The following is a 15,714-nucleotide window of genomic DNA, read 5'->3' as shown; positions in this document are numbered from 1 at the left end:
TGCCAAAAGACTCTGGTGTGACCCCTGACCTGGCAACAGTGATGTAGTGAGAGTAGTGGTAGTGAGAGTAGTGTTCATAACCAGTATGTTGAGGTTGAAGTGTCTCCTGCTCTATTGTGTTTCCATCGTTCAGCCAGGTGATAGCAGGAAGAGGGATGTCACAGGTTAAAGACACAGGGATGTTCACCACCACACTCACATGTTCTGAACCTGGTTCTGACCACAGATAATGGGGGAGACTGGAGGTACAAAACACACATACTGTGTATTAACACACACACACACACACACATACATACATACAGACATACTGTACACCTACATTTTGTAGCATTCTGGGGTTGTTGTTTACGTACCATATACCTCCAGGCTGTACTCCTTGGCTACGTTGCTGACGGCCGTGCAAATACTGCCCCCTATCCCCAACAGGTTAAACTATTCTTCTGAACTAACTGCGCGAGCACAGTGGATTTGGATAACTCAACTGAATGCGCGAACAAAAAGGAGGTTTTTGGACATAAAGGATGGACTTTATCGAAACAAATGAACATTTATTGTGGAACTGGGTTTCCTTAGAGTGCATTCCAATGAAGATCATCAAAGGTAAGTGAATATTTATAATGCTATTTCTGAGTTTTGTTGACTCCACAAAATTGGCGGGTTTGGTTTTGTGACTGACCGCCGTACTCAGATTATTTCAAAGTGTGCTTTCGCTGTAAAGCTTTTTTGAAATCTGACACAGCGGTTGCATTAAGGAGAAGTGTATATATAATTCTTTGAATAAGAGTTTAATATTTGATCATCATTTATGATGAGTATTTCTGTAAATTGATGTGCTCATTCACCGGACGTTTTGGGAGGCAAAACATTTCTGAACATTACACGCCAATGTAAAATTGAATTTTTGGATATGAACTTTATCGAGCAAAACATACATGTATTGTGTAACATGAAGTCCTATGAGTGGCATCTGATGAAGATCATCAAAGGTTAGTGATTAATTTTAGCTGTATTTCTGGTGTTTGTGACGCCTCTCCTTGCTTGGAAAATGACTGTGTGGTTTTCCTTGTCTCGGTGCTGTCCTAACATAATCTAATGTTATGCTTTCGCCATGAAGCCTTTTTGAAATCGGACAATGTGGTTGGATTAACGAGAAGTGTATCTTTAAAATTGGATATAATAGTTGTATGTTTGAGAAATTTGACTATATGACATTTTTGTTGTTTTGAATTTGGTGCCGTGCTATTTCACTGGCTGTTGAATAGTGTGTGCCGCGGCTGGGACGCTGTCCCAGAGAGGATAACATATAATTCTGACACCAAACTGATACAAACTGACACCAAACCCACTTTGTCCAACTCGTTTAGAAGACAGCTATCTCATATTTCAAAGCAGGCCCAAAATTCACAGTGCCTTCTGTTTAATAAACAACTATAAAAACGTAAAACACGTAGTTACGTTCTAGCTGCGGGTCCATTTCCGACATTATGTGTAGGCCTAGCTGAGGCGACCCCGAATCCCGAGTTTCGGCTCGATAGGTCCTTCGGAGCCCGAGCAGCAACCTTAGCGAATGCTAAAAATTCACTTTTTCCGGGCGTTGCTATGGGGTCCCTGAAAGAGCTATCGGACAGAAACATTAGGGTCCATCTTTATGGGCCGAGGCGGTTTCAATGCACCTCTAGTCTTGTGACTCTGGGACTTTTCTAAATGTTGTCTTTTTGCGATGGTCAAAATGAATTGAAGTCATTACAAATGTACAAGGCTGTTTCTCGGCCTGAGAACGTTCCAGAGCCACATAACTCACCATGCAAGACCGACTTAAGCTCTAGAACAGGTTTCTAAAGTTTCAGAGCTCTAGGTCTGACGGTTCTTTGATAGTTCAAACGCAGGTAACTATTGCAGGCTCTGTGTGTCTCTAAGCCCAACACTGTGTCACTGCCCATTGACTCTGTGTGTGTGTGATTTCAGAAAATCACAGAAAATCACAGAAATCATGTAGATCTCCGAAATCCGCATTAACGGATTCGTCTGAACACGTCGCAACTGGATCTGTATCTTTTTGAATATTATTTTTTTTCTTTAACTTCTTAGGGCTAGGGGGTAGTATTGAGAATTTTGAAAGAAATATGTGCCCATTTTTAACTGCCTCCTACACCAACTCAGAAGCTAGAATATGCATATTATTGTTCAGGTTTGGATAGAAAACACTCTGAATTTTCTAAAACTGTTTGAATGGTGTCTGTAAGTATAACATAACTCATATGGCAGTCAAAACCCTGAGACAGATTCTGACAGGAAGTGGATACCTGATGTGTTGAATTACCTTTAAGCCTATGCCATTGAAGCACACAGGGGCTTATTAATGTTTGAGCACTTCCTATTGCTTCCAATAGATGTCACCAGTCTTTACAAAGTGTTTTGAGTCTTCTACTGTGAGATCTGACCGAACAAGAGCCATGGAACGGTGATGGCCGATTAGACTCTGGCGCGCGAGTTCATGTTGGGTACTCTCGTTCCAAAACGTTTTAAAAGAGAACGCAATCGTCCGCCTTGAATATTAATCATGTTCTGGTTAAAAAAGGCACTAATGATTTATGCTATACAACGTTTGACATGTTTGAACGGACGTAAATATTTTTTTTCCCCTCGTTCATGAAGCTTAGATAATGTGCTAACAACACGGAGCTTTTTGGACATAAATGATGAGCTTTTTCGAACAAAACTACATTCGTTATGGACCTGGGATTCCTGGAAGTGACATCTGATGAAGAGAATCAAAGGTAATGGATTATTTACATAGTATTTTCGATTTTAGATCTCTCCAACATGGCGGTTAGTCTGTATCGCAAAGTGTATTTTTCTGGGCGCAGTGCTCAGATTATTGCAAAGTGTGATTTCCCAGTAAGGTTATTTTTAAATCTGGCAAGCCGGTTGCGTTCAAGAGATGTAAATCTATAATTCTTTGAATGACAATATAATATTTTACCAATATTTTCGAATAGTAATTATTTAATTTGTTGTGCTGACTTGACTGCCGGTTATTGGAGGGAAACGATTTCCTGAACATCAACGCCATAGTAAAACGTTGTTTTTGGATATAAATATGAACTTGATAGAACTAAAAATGCATGTATTGTCTAACATAATGTCCTAGGAGTGTCATCTGATGGAGATTGTCAAAGGTTAGTGCATCATTTTAGCTGATTTTATGGTTTTGGTGAGGCCTGTCTTTGAATTGACAAAACATTACACACAGCTATTGTCAATGTACTCTCCTAACATAATCTAACTTTATGCTTTCGCCGTAAAACCTTTTTGAAATCGGACAATGTGGTTAGATTAACCTCTTATGTCTAGGGGGCAGTATTTTCACGGCTGGATAAAAAACGTAACCGATTTAATCTGATTATTAGTCCTGCCCAGAAACTAGAATATGCATATATTATTAGCTTTGGATAGAAAACACTCCAAAGTTTCTAAAACTGTTTGAATGGTGTCTGTGAGTATAACAGAACTCATTTGGCAGGCCAAAACATGAGAAGATTCTGTTCAGGAAGTACCCTGTCTGACCATTTCTTCCCCTTGTTGATTCTCTCTATCTATTACAAGGGATCTCTGCTGTTACGTGACACTTCCCACGTCTCCAATGGGCTCTCAGAGCCCGGGAAAAACCTGAATGACGTAATTCAAAGCCCTGGCTGAAACACACGAGTGCTTTTGCTAAGTGGTCTATCAGCAGACAAAAGGCTTAAGCGCATGACCTGCCTGCCCCCGCCTTTCTGTTTTTCACTCTGTTTTCAGACACGCAGATTCCCGGTCGGAATATTATCGCTTTTCTACGAGATAAATTGCATAAAAACTGATTTTAAACAGCGGTTGACATGCTTCGACGTACGGTAATGGAATATTTAGGAATTTTTTGTCACGTTATGCGCCATGCGAGCGACCGTGATTTACCATTCGGATAGTGTCTAGAACTCACGAACAAAACGTCGCTGATGGAACATAACGATGGATTATTTGGGACCAAACCTAAATTTGTTATTGAAGTAGAAGTCCTGAGAGTGCATTCTGACGAAGAACAGGAAAGGTAAGACGTTTTTTCTTATAGGAAATATGATTTTGGTCAAGGCTAAACTGGGTGGGTGTCTAAATAGCTAGCCCGTGATGGCTGGGCTATGTACTTAGAATATTGCAAAATGTGCTTCATCCGAAAAGCTATTTTAAAATCGGACATATCGAGTGCATAGAGGAATTCTGTAACTATAATTCTTAACCTCTCTGGCGCAGGTGGGACGAATTCGTCCCACCTACGTAACAGCCACTTCAATCCAGTGGCGCGATTTTTAAAACGTTTGAAATACTATTACTTCAATTTCTCAAACATATGACTATTTTACAGCTATTTAAAGACAAGACTCTCGTTAATCTAACCACACTGTCCGATTTCAAAAAGGCTTTACAACGAAAGCAAAACATTAGATTATGTCAGGAGAGTGCCCAGACAGAAATAATCAGACACCCATTTTTCAAGCTAGCATATAATGTCACAAAAACCCAAACCACAGCTAAATGCAGCACTAACCTTTTATGATCTTCATCAGATGACACACCTAGTACATTATGTTATACAATACATGCATGTCTGTTCAATCAAGTTCATATTTATATCAAAAAACAGCTTTTTACATTAGCATGTGACGTTCAGAAAAAGCATACCCCCCGCAAACGTCCGGGGAATTTACTAACAGTTTGCTAAATTACTCACGATAAACGTTCACAAAAAGCACAACAATTATTTTAAGAATTATAGATACATTACTCCTCTATGCACTCGATATGTCCGATTTTAAAATAGCTTTTCGGATGAAGCACCTTTTACAATATTCTAAGTACATAGCCCAGCCATCACAAGCTAGCTATTTAGACACCCGGCAAGATTAGCCTTCACCAAAATCCCATTTCCTATAAGAAAAACGGTCTTACCTTTCTTGTTCTTCGTCGGAATGCACTCCCAGGACTTCTACTTCAATAACAAATGTAGGTTTGGTCCCAAATAATCCATCATTATGTTCCATCAGCGACGTTTTGTTCAGACACTATCAGAATTGTAAATCACGGTCACGAGCATGGCGCATAACGTGACAAAAAAATTCTAAATATTCCATTACCGTACATCGAAGCATGTCAACCGCTGTTTAAAATCAATTTTTATGCCATTTATCTCGTAGAAAAGCGATAATATTCCGACCGGGAATCTGCAATAAGCTAAACAGCCGAATGAAATTTCTCCACGGGGGCGAATCGCGCACGCGCCTCATTCCATTGTCACCTAATGGGACACTTGGAAAAGGCGATAATCTGTTTCAGCCTGAGGCTGCCTCGTCATCGTTCCTGTTTTTCCCGGGTTCTGAGAGCCTATTGGAGCCCTAGGAATTGTCACGTTACAGCTAAGATCCTTACTCTTCAATAAACAGAGGCAAGAAGAACGACTCCTTGTCAGACAGGCCACTTCCTGCATGAAACCTTCTCAGATTTTTGCCTGCCATAGGAGTTCTGTTATACTCACAGACACCATTCAAACAGTTTTAGAAACTTTAGGGTGTTTTCTATCCAAACCTGAACAATAATATGCATATTCTAGCTTCTGAGTTGGTGTAGGAGGCAGTTAAAAATGGGCACATATTTTTTCCAAAATTCTCAATACTGCCCCCTAGCCCCAACAGGTTAAAATAATTGTTATGCTTTTTGTGAACGTTTATCATGAGTAATTTAGTAAATTGTTAGTAAATTCCCCGGAAGTTTGCGGGGGGTATGCTAGTTCTGAACGTCACATGCTAATGTAAAAAGCTGTTTTTTGATATAAATATGAACTTGATTGAACAGACATGCATGTATTGTATAACATAATGTCCTAGGTGTGTCATCTGATGAAGATCATCAAAGGTTAGTGCTGCATTTAGCTGTCTTCTGGGTTTTTGTGACATTATATGCTAGCTTGAAAAATGGGTGTCTGATTATTTCTGGCTGGGCACTCTCCTGACATAATCTAATGTTTTGCTTTCGTTGTAAAGCCTTTTTGAAATCAGACAGTGTGGTTAGATTAACGAGAGTCTTGTCTTTAAATAGCTGTAAAATAGTCGTATGTTTGAGAAATTGAAGTAATAGTATTTCAAACGTTTCAAAAATCGCGCCACTGGATTCAAGTGGCTGTTACGTAGGTGGGACGAATTCGTCCCACCTGCGCCAGAGAGGTTAACAATAAGTTAATCTTTATGCTGATGTATAACACTTGTATTTTTTATGAATGTTTAATAGGACTACTTCTGTATTTTGAATTTGGCGCTCTGCTATTTCAACGGATGTTGTCGAGGTGGGTCGCTAGCGGTACGCCAAGTAATATTGGTACGCCAAGGGTAAAAATTGACACCTTTTAAAGATTCTTACAAATAAAGCAGTCAAAATGTTATTATTTAGTCCCATATTCCAAGCACGCAATGATCACATCAAGCTTGTGACTCTACAAACTTGTTGGATGCATTTGCATTTTGTTTTGGGGCTGCTGTCACCACCCACCTCAGCCCACACCGCCACAAGAAGCCATCATGCACCTGAGGAAGATGAGTTATCTACACACCTCTCTCATCTAAGAGACCACCAGCCCTGCTCCAGGCCTCCTCAGTGGTCAGGGAGTGACCACAACCTCACCAGTTGGGAGCTGATGAGGGAATACGAGTACCTACATCACGAGCAGCAAGAGATCAGGAGGGCGTACTCTAGGCCCAGGCCTCCCCGGCTAGAGCAATCATCACCACCACGAGAGCGCCATCACTGCCGGTCCTCCCGGAGTCGGCCAGGCTACTCCCCTGAGAGTCACTACTCCAGGACCTCCCGGCCTGAGTGTTCACCACCTCCACGGGACCACTGGGATGCAATATATTTAACAGATCTTCGTCGCTCCAGACCCCCCCCCCCCGGCTGGAGTCTACGTTGTGTCTGCAATAACGTTGGGAGTGCCAGCTCCCCCCGATGTGATCCAGCCGCTCTCCCGACCGACGTTCCTCCAGGCCCCCCTGGCCACAGGCACGGGAGCGTCGGGTGCACGTCTGCTCCCCAGAGCATCCTAGCTCCCAAGTATATGAAATCCAGAGAGCACATTCCACAACACCAAGATCTGCACCCTCCTCAGCCAGCTCCTCGACTAGCCAGAGTTAAGGAGACTAACACTCCAGATTAGAGTTACAGTTTCTGGCCTTCCAGGTGTAAAGTGACAAAGCATTGAGTGTCCTGCCCCTCAAGTAGGTCCAGTGTATTCTATCTCCATGGTAAGTTTAGAGTTCCCCTCCTTACTTGTAGGGTGAGAGTTTCGCTTCCTGCCCAGTAAGGTCAGGTTTAGAATACCCTCCTTTCCCGTTAGACCAAGTATGTCCCAAGCAGTAGGTCATTGTTCTCCAGCTGCACTAGGTCATTGGTCTCCAATATCACTAGGGCATTGGTATCCAGCTGCACTAGGCCACTGGTCTCCAGCTGCACTAGGCCACTGGTCTCCAGCTGCACTAGGTCACTGGTCTCCAGCTGCACAGGGTCATTGGCCTCCTGCTACACTAGGTCATTGATCTTAAGCTGCACTAGGTCATTGGTCTCCAGCTACACTAGGTCTGTTGTCTCCAGCATTAGTCGTCCCTCAGTCCATATCCCAGCTGGGTCATCAGCCTCTTGCCCCACTAGGCTCAAAGGTGCCAGTTTCTCTAGTAGGCCCAGAGCTCTACTATTCTCCATGTCCAGCGTCAGGTCCAGAGTCATTCTCCCTGTCAATTTCAGAGTTGTTCTCCCTGTCAGGGTCTGAATCGTTCTCCCTGTCAGGGTCTGAATCGTTCTCCCTGTCAGGTTCAGAGTCGTTCTCCCTGTCAGGTTCAGAGTCGTTCTCCCTGTCAGGTTCAGATTAGTTCTCCTTGTCAGTTTCATATTCGTTCTCCTTGTCAGTTTCAGATTAATTCTCCCTGTTAGGTTCAGGGTCAGTTTCCTTCAAAGGTCCAGAGTCAGTTTCACTGTCATGTCAATAATCGGTTTCCCTGTCAGGTCCAGAGATGTTCTCACTGTCAAGCCTAAAGTTATCAGCTCTAGGCTCAAAGCCTTCAGCCATTCTAGTTTCATTGTCTCCAGTTCTAGTCGGCCATCAGTCCACTCCTCCAACAGGCTATAGGTTCTCTGCCCCACTAGGTTTGCAGCATCTGCCCTCAGTTGGTCGGCAGCCCCCATCCTCAGTCAGCAAGCAGTCAGCTCCCTCAGTGCTACATGCCAAACCACCTGCCCTAGTTCTTGGCCCTGGGTCTCACGTCCCGCTAGACCCAGAGTTATCTGCTCCTCTAGGTGTGCAGTTAGACAGTTCACAGCCCTCAGCCTGCAACCAGTCACCTATACTCATGCTAGAATATACGTTCCCTGCTTGGGTTGGTTTGCAGCCTCCCACCATACCATGATAGCAGTCCTCAGATTTAGTAGTGGGTTCCAAGTTCCCTGCCCTGTTAGGCCCTCAGCTCCCTGATCTGGGGAAACCACCATTCCCTGATCCGTGGAGCCTGTTGTCTCTAGTTCTGATGGGTCTCCCACCTCCTGCCTTGGACGGCCCTCAGCCCTTCTCATGTGAGAGACCACTTGACCTCGTCTCTGGGGCCCAGCCACCCACATCCTCCAGATCCCTGATGATCCATGCCCAGGGATCCCAACTTGCTTCACTATGGGAGTCATCACTTTCAGCAGTGGTGAAAGAGTCACCAGCCTCAGCCAGTGAGCTGCTAATGACAGTTGTAGCCCGCATGCCACATTCCTCCGTCGCAGTAGGCTATCCACCTGCTTCAGCCGTGGCCAGCCTTTGGCGTTGCACTCAGCGTCTAAGGATAAAGCCCAGTAGCCCTGCACCAGCTGAGTTAGAGGGGCCTCTCCCAACCGCATGGCATTCCATGAAGCGGCTTAGGACTGTCTCCGAGTATATATGTACCTCCCTCGCAGGGCGGCCCCTAAGCCATGCCTTTTCTGCAGGGTAGCATTAGGCACGATATCAATAAGCTTATACCATTTGTTGCACCTTGCTTATGCCGCTCGGCCATCGCTCATCCATATATTTATATGTTCATACTAGATTTGTGTGTATTAGGTAGTTGTTGGGGAACTGTTAGATTACTTGTTAGATATTACTGCATTGTCGGAACTATAAACTCAAGCATTTCACTACACTCGCATTAACATCTGCTAACCATGTGTATGTGACCAATATAATTTGATTTTAAATTGGATTTGATTTGAGTTGTAATGAAGGAATAAAAATCCACCAGTGAAAAACTGTCCAGCTGTTGTGTGTAGGCTACATCTTCCTGTTTTATGATTAGTTTGTGTTTGTGAGGTTGACAACATGAGCAAAATATTTGCAATTCAACACTTCCTCACGTCTTTGCAAACAGTATTTGTGAATTAAATGTTAGATATATTTCCTTAAACATCCTGTGTTGTGTGCTTTTTCTTTTACCATTGTCACGCCTACTACTGCTCCCTCCAAGATCAGCATTGGTGGTCTACTAACCACTGGTCCTGGCAACCCACATTGTGCACTCCTGGCAACCATCACTGCGCACACCTGCAGCCCATCATTACGCACAGCTGGACTTCATCACCACCCCGACTACTCTCCCTTTATATGGCAATCAGTAGCCTCAGTACTCAGGCAGTATTGGTTTTCTTCATGTTCAGTACGCTTCTCCTGCTTTGTTTATCTGCTTTTTCTCATCATTAATAAACTTATCTTCTCCACCTGCTTTCTGACTCCTAGCAAATACATTACAGAATACTGCCTCAGAAAATATGGAAGCAGCAGAAGATAACAGCATCTTCCAGACGGTCGAGGAACAGGGTCTTCTACTCCACCAACACCACCAGCTGGCAGTACTGGGTACGACATTGAAGGAGGTCCTCCACGTTCTCCACCGCCTCGACACCGCCAGCTGGCTCTACTGGGTACGACCGTGAAGGAGGTCCTCCGCATTCTCCACTGCCTCGACACAACCAGCTGGTTCTGCTGGGTATGGCCATGGAGGAGGTCCTCCAGGTTCTCCATCGCCTCGACACCACCAGCTGGCTCTACTGGGTACTGCCATGAAGATGGTTCGCCACTGCCTCGACACCACCAGCAAGGTTCTCCAAACCTCTGATGTAGGGCCTCCTACCACGGGTCGTCCCCAGCCATCCACCCAAGTGGAGGGTTTCCCGACTGTCCCTTCCAGAGAAGTATGACGGCCCTCCATCGAAACGCTGTGGCTTCCTAATCCAGTGCTCCCTCTATTTCGCCTATCAGATGGGAGCCCCCACCACCGAGTGTTCCAAGGTTGCCACGGTCATTTCCCTGCTGATAGGACAGTCATTGGAATGGGCTACGTCCATCTGGGAGAGAGGAGAGGAGGAGCTGGGTTCCTATGAGAAGCTCATGGTTCTATTCAGGGCGGTCTTCGACCATCCTCCAGAGGGCAGGATGGAGGTGAGAGACTTTCCCAACTCCAGCAGGGTGCTCAGATCACTGCGGATTAGGCCCTCACCTTTCGGAGTGCGGCAGGCTCCAGTGGATGGAATGAGCCGGCGCTCTGCAGTCTATTCCGCAGTGGACTGCACAAAGAGGTCCAGACGTAGTTGGCATGTCGAGATGACAACATATCCTTGTACGCTCTCATCCCGATGGCCATCCGGCTGGATAACCTTCGGGAGCGCCGGTGTCCACCTCATCACTCGCCTACCTCCTTTGGCTGTCTGAGGCAGAGCCTGAACCCATGGAGGAAGGGGGCACACACCTCTCCGTGGCAGAGCGGCGTCACCAGAGACATCTGGTGCCCTGTCCCTATTGCGGCCAGGATGTGCGCCAGCTTCAGTGGTGTCTGGTGCGTCCCACCCCGGGGTCAACTAGAGCAGATTGGTGGCCCCATGACCTTCCGTCTCCCAGGGTAGATGTGAGTATTCCATTATCATCGTTTTCCACCAAACCCTTTCTGGTTCCCATTTCACTGGCTGGCTGTCCCTCAAATGTTGTCTCTACAGCTCTAGTGGACTCCAGTGCCGCAGAGAACTTCATCGACCAGGCCCTCGCCTCCTCCCTGAACTTCATACCCGCTATCCTCTCCTTTTCCTGTCCAAGCCCTGGATAAACGATCATTGGGATCCAGCACAGTTATGCACATCACAGCACCACTTACCCTCACCGTGGGACCCATGCACCAGGAAAGCCTTCCTTTCCTCACCATCACTGCACCCGTACACAAAGTCATCCTAGGCTTCCCGTGGTCTAACTTCATAACCCCACCATCTCCTGGTCGAAGATGAGAATCACTGACAGGGACCAGGATGCCGGAGGACCTGCTTTTCCTCATCGGTGGAAAGTCCTGTGAGTGTCTTCCAGCCCATCAATCTGTCCTCCTTTATTGTTGGCCCTATGATTTGGGATGCAGATGTGGTTCCGACAGGCTCTGGAGAGGGAAGCCGCTCCTGCCAACCAAAGCGCATCTATGTCCCCATGGGGGTGAGAGATCGGCTGTTGATGTACTCAATCCAAACCGGTACTGTCACGCCTACTTCTGCTCCTTCCGATGCTCGAAGTCGTCGGTCTACTGACCACCGGTCCTGGAAACTCACATTGCGCACACCTTTACATCATCAGCACCCTGATTGCCCTCCCTTAATGTACCCTCAGTCATCAGGCAGTATTGGTTTTGTTCACGTTTCGTAAGCTTCTCCTGTTTTCTGCTTTTTCTCATCATTAAACTTACCTTCTGCATCTGCTTCCTGACTCCAAGCATATACGTTACAACCATTCATATGTTCTAGTCCATTTCGACACCTTAAATGTCTTCTTATTGTGAGAAATTACACAGGTCACTCAAAACACTGATTCATTATTTCAAAAGAACAAATAGCTCTCGCTTTAGATTAGGGACTGCAAAACTATTTGATTAGTAAATGGTTTACATTAATACAAATATAAATGCCTTACAACAGGTTAATTAATGAAAATTATTATAAAGTGTTACAGAATTAGGTCATAAATATTAACGCCCCAAAAGTGACATTGGTTTGTTCTTGTCTCAGGAAACAAATACGACATTAATCAGACAATATACTTGGCCATTACAACAGATTAAATTGGTAGACACTGTGTTTTGCCTTTGTAAGGCAGCATAAACTTATGCCATTTCATCAACTTCCCTGCTGTCAACTTTCCTACACACTGACTAGCTGACATGTGGCGTGCCATCATGTCTCCTGAGGTTGTGAATTATGGTCCAAACTGAGCACTGACATCACCCAAACCAGTCAGTCTGCACAGCTATCATATTTCCCATGTAAGAAAGTCTTTGAGTGACCAAACTTCACCCATACTATATTTTCCCCCATTAAAATGCTTATTTGAGAAAATGTAACTTTTCTCTCCTCTATTTATTTTTTTATTTTTTTATTTAACCTTTATTTAACTAGGCAAGTCAGTTAAGAACAATTTATTATGGATAATGATGGCCTACCCGTGGAACCCAACAAATGAAATAGGTTAAAACAATCTCATCTCTAACTATCAGTAAGGCTGAAGGACAGGCTAGGTGGGCAAAGCAACATCCAATCCAGTCATACATTACATCATGCTTTCACAAATGATTTGTTTATCTCACCATTTGTTCCTTTCTGTGCTGACGTGTGCCTGTGTGTGTGTGTGTGTCTGTGTGTGTGTGTGTGTGTGTGTGTGTGTGTGTGCAGAGAGACTCTGCGGAGGGGAGTTTCTGTCAGTAACTCAGGGATAAATAGAGAGGCAGAGCTCAGAGTTTGTCAGAAGGCGGACCTGACAGGATCACACACAGGACCAAGCAGGAGCAGGACCTCAGCATTTTGACACTTTATTACAAATGGAGGAAAACAAATATGATCAATACTGTTTTCAAGATGGAAACTCTTCTTGCAGAAAGGCATCGTTATCGACATCTATCTACATAACACTGTACATCTTCTTCTCATTGATTTCAGCGGTTACAGTATTTTTGAACATACTGGTGATCATCTCCATCTCTCACTTCAAGCAGCTCCACACTCCAACCAACCTGCTCATCCTCTCTCTGGCTGTGTCAGATCTCCTGGTGGGACTGATTGTGATACCAGTAATGACTTTAGCAATAATGGAACCATGCTGGGATTTTGGGAAATATTTCTGTGTGTTATATTTCTACATGGGATTTTTATGTACTTCTTTATCTCTGGGTAATTTAGTCTTGATATCTATTGACCGCTATGTTGCTGTGTGTGATCCCTTGATGTACCACTCTAAAATAACAATAACAAGAATGATGTGTTGTATATCCATTACCTGGTGTTGTTGTATCATATACGATGCTGTTATTATAAAAAACTTTGTAAATGTACATGTACCCAGTAGGTGTTTGAAAGAATGTTTTAAAGTTGAAGGATTTATGTGGGGTAATATAATTGACCTTGTAATTACACTTGTTGTCCCGTGCTCTATTATTATAACACTTTATATGAAAATCTTTGTGGTGGCCAGATCACAGGCCAGAAAGGTATTTTCAAAAGAGGCTGCCAGTGTGTCTGGTGTTAAAACTGTACAGGCAAATAAGTCTGAGAGAAAAGCAGCAAAAACTCTAGCTATTATTGTTTTCAACTATTTCATTTGTTGGATTACATCTCTATTAATTTTCTTCTTTTTTTCTTTTTTAATTGACCATTTCTTATCATATTTCACCAGTTTTCTGGGACTTGTTAATTCCTTAATTAATCCAATAATTTATGCTTTATTTTATCCATGGTTCAAAGTGACAGCTAAACTTATTTTATCTCTCAATTTAAGGCGTTCATAGCTCATATGTTTTTTCCCTTGTTTGACAATCATAGGTTTGATTTCATTTTTTTATACATTTGTTGTAATTATTTCTTTCATGTAATAATACACTGACATGACTTATCTCAGTTTTGTCTTCATAGGATACGTGTGGTGCTGATACAGAATGATTTGGCTGAATTGGATTAGAATGAGTTGGAGAAGGCATAAGGAGGGATTAGCATGTTTTATAAAAGACATTGTAGTCATTTTGGGTTGTATATTGGAAATAGCAATGTCTGTTGTTGTTCCATGTTATTTAATGATAAATAGTAGGTAAGTATTCTAAAAGTACATTTTGAGAACGTCATGAGTCATTATGTATGTTTTTCACCCTCTAGTGGCTCAATTGGTACACAATGCCTTCAACAATGGAGTAAAATGTAAATGTACAATATGCATGATATCAGATAACGTCCCAGTATAACTCAATGGTGTATTGTGTAAGTCGTTGATGGTCAAATTTAAGAATATGCAAATATGGTTAACACTTTATAATGTTCGGTAATAAACTATTTGTTAGGAATTTACAGTTTGTTCACCATTTATTAGTCATTACTCCCAAATGTGTTAAATGTTAGTAAGCTAGGTATTCTCACATGTATAAATAACTACTACAGTATATACATTAATTATTCAACTCAACAGTGCAGGAGACTGCAGCAGACACTTGAACCTCAACATACCGGGTATGAACACTACCACTACTCTCACTACTACTACTCTCACTTCATCACTGCTGCCAGGTCAAGGGTCACACCAGACCAGCTCTCTCAGATGCTGTGTAGTCAGAATTAATATAGAGATTGGTAACACTTTATAATAACACTTTGTAATAAAGAATGTATAATGTTTATTTTGACTCCACATCATTAATGTCTCATTACTCCCACATTAGTTTTGGAAAGCTGGTTATTCACACATTGATAAACAACTTTTATAGTCTGTAATAATGATTTATATGATCTCTCATAAGATGTTTAATAAATTAACGGATAAACCATTTACTGATCATTAGTAAAGTCATTTTGCAGTCATTTCTTAGTACTTTTTAAATGTTTTGAACAGTGACCAGTGTAATTTATCACAAAAAGATGGACATGCTATTGGTAGATATTCCAGCAGTACCTGATGCTCCTTAAGTTCTCAAAATGACCTAGAACAGATCAATGGTAAACAATAAGCACACAACACAGAGGATGTTAAAGGAAATATATTGAACATTTTATTCCAAAACAGTCACTCTGTTGTAGTAGTGTGCTTAAGGAAGTAACGTGTTTGTCTGAAAATGATAACATTGTTGTTTCTAGGAAGTGACTACCAAAACAAAAGTGTGGATTGCAGTCACTCATTAGAAATCAAATCACATTCATTTTGTATTGGTCACAAACACGTGTTTAGCAGATGTTTTTGTGGTTGTAGCGAAATGCTTATGCATCTAGTTCCGATAGTGCAGCAATATCTAACAAGTAATATCTAACAATTTCACAACAAATACCTAATACACACAAATCTAAGTAAAGGAATGGAATTAAGAACATATGAATATATGGATGAGCAATGTCAGAGTGGCATAGACTAAGAGCAGTTCATAGACTGCTTACAGGGTAAGGGAACCAGTATCAAAATACATACATTAACAGAACATTACGTTTAAAGGGTTACTACCTTTAATACACTACAAAATCAAATCAAAATCACATTTTATTGGTCACATACACATGTTTAGCAGATGTTATTGCGGGTGAAGTGAAATGCTTTTGTTCCTATCTCCAACAGTACAGTAGTATCTAACAATTCACAAT

The 15,714-nt window shown here is 42.8% G+C and overlaps 1 protein-coding gene across 1 annotated transcript; it reads left to right on the top strand.

Moving 5' to 3' along the window:
• Window positions 1-12,926: 12,926 nt before the first annotated feature.
• Window positions 12,927-13,900, top strand: LOC115156272 (trace amine-associated receptor 13c-like). Its single transcript, XM_029703731.1, has one exon. It carries the CDS (start codon window positions 12,927-12,929, stop codon window positions 13,887-13,889), a length of 963 nt encoding a protein of 320 aa, XP_029559591.1. The 3' UTR covers window positions 13,890-13,900.
• The last annotated feature ends 1,814 nt before the right edge of the window (window positions 13,901-15,714 follow it).

This window comes from Salmo trutta, chromosome 20 (assembly GCF_901001165.1).
Source record: "Salmo trutta chromosome 20, fSalTru1.1, whole genome shotgun sequence".
In the NCBI taxonomy this organism is placed as follows: Eukaryota; Metazoa; Chordata; class Actinopteri; order Salmoniformes; family Salmonidae; genus Salmo; species Salmo trutta.
Note: the sequence above shows the minus strand (reverse complement) of the source record. Positions and strands in the feature narration are given on the sequence as shown.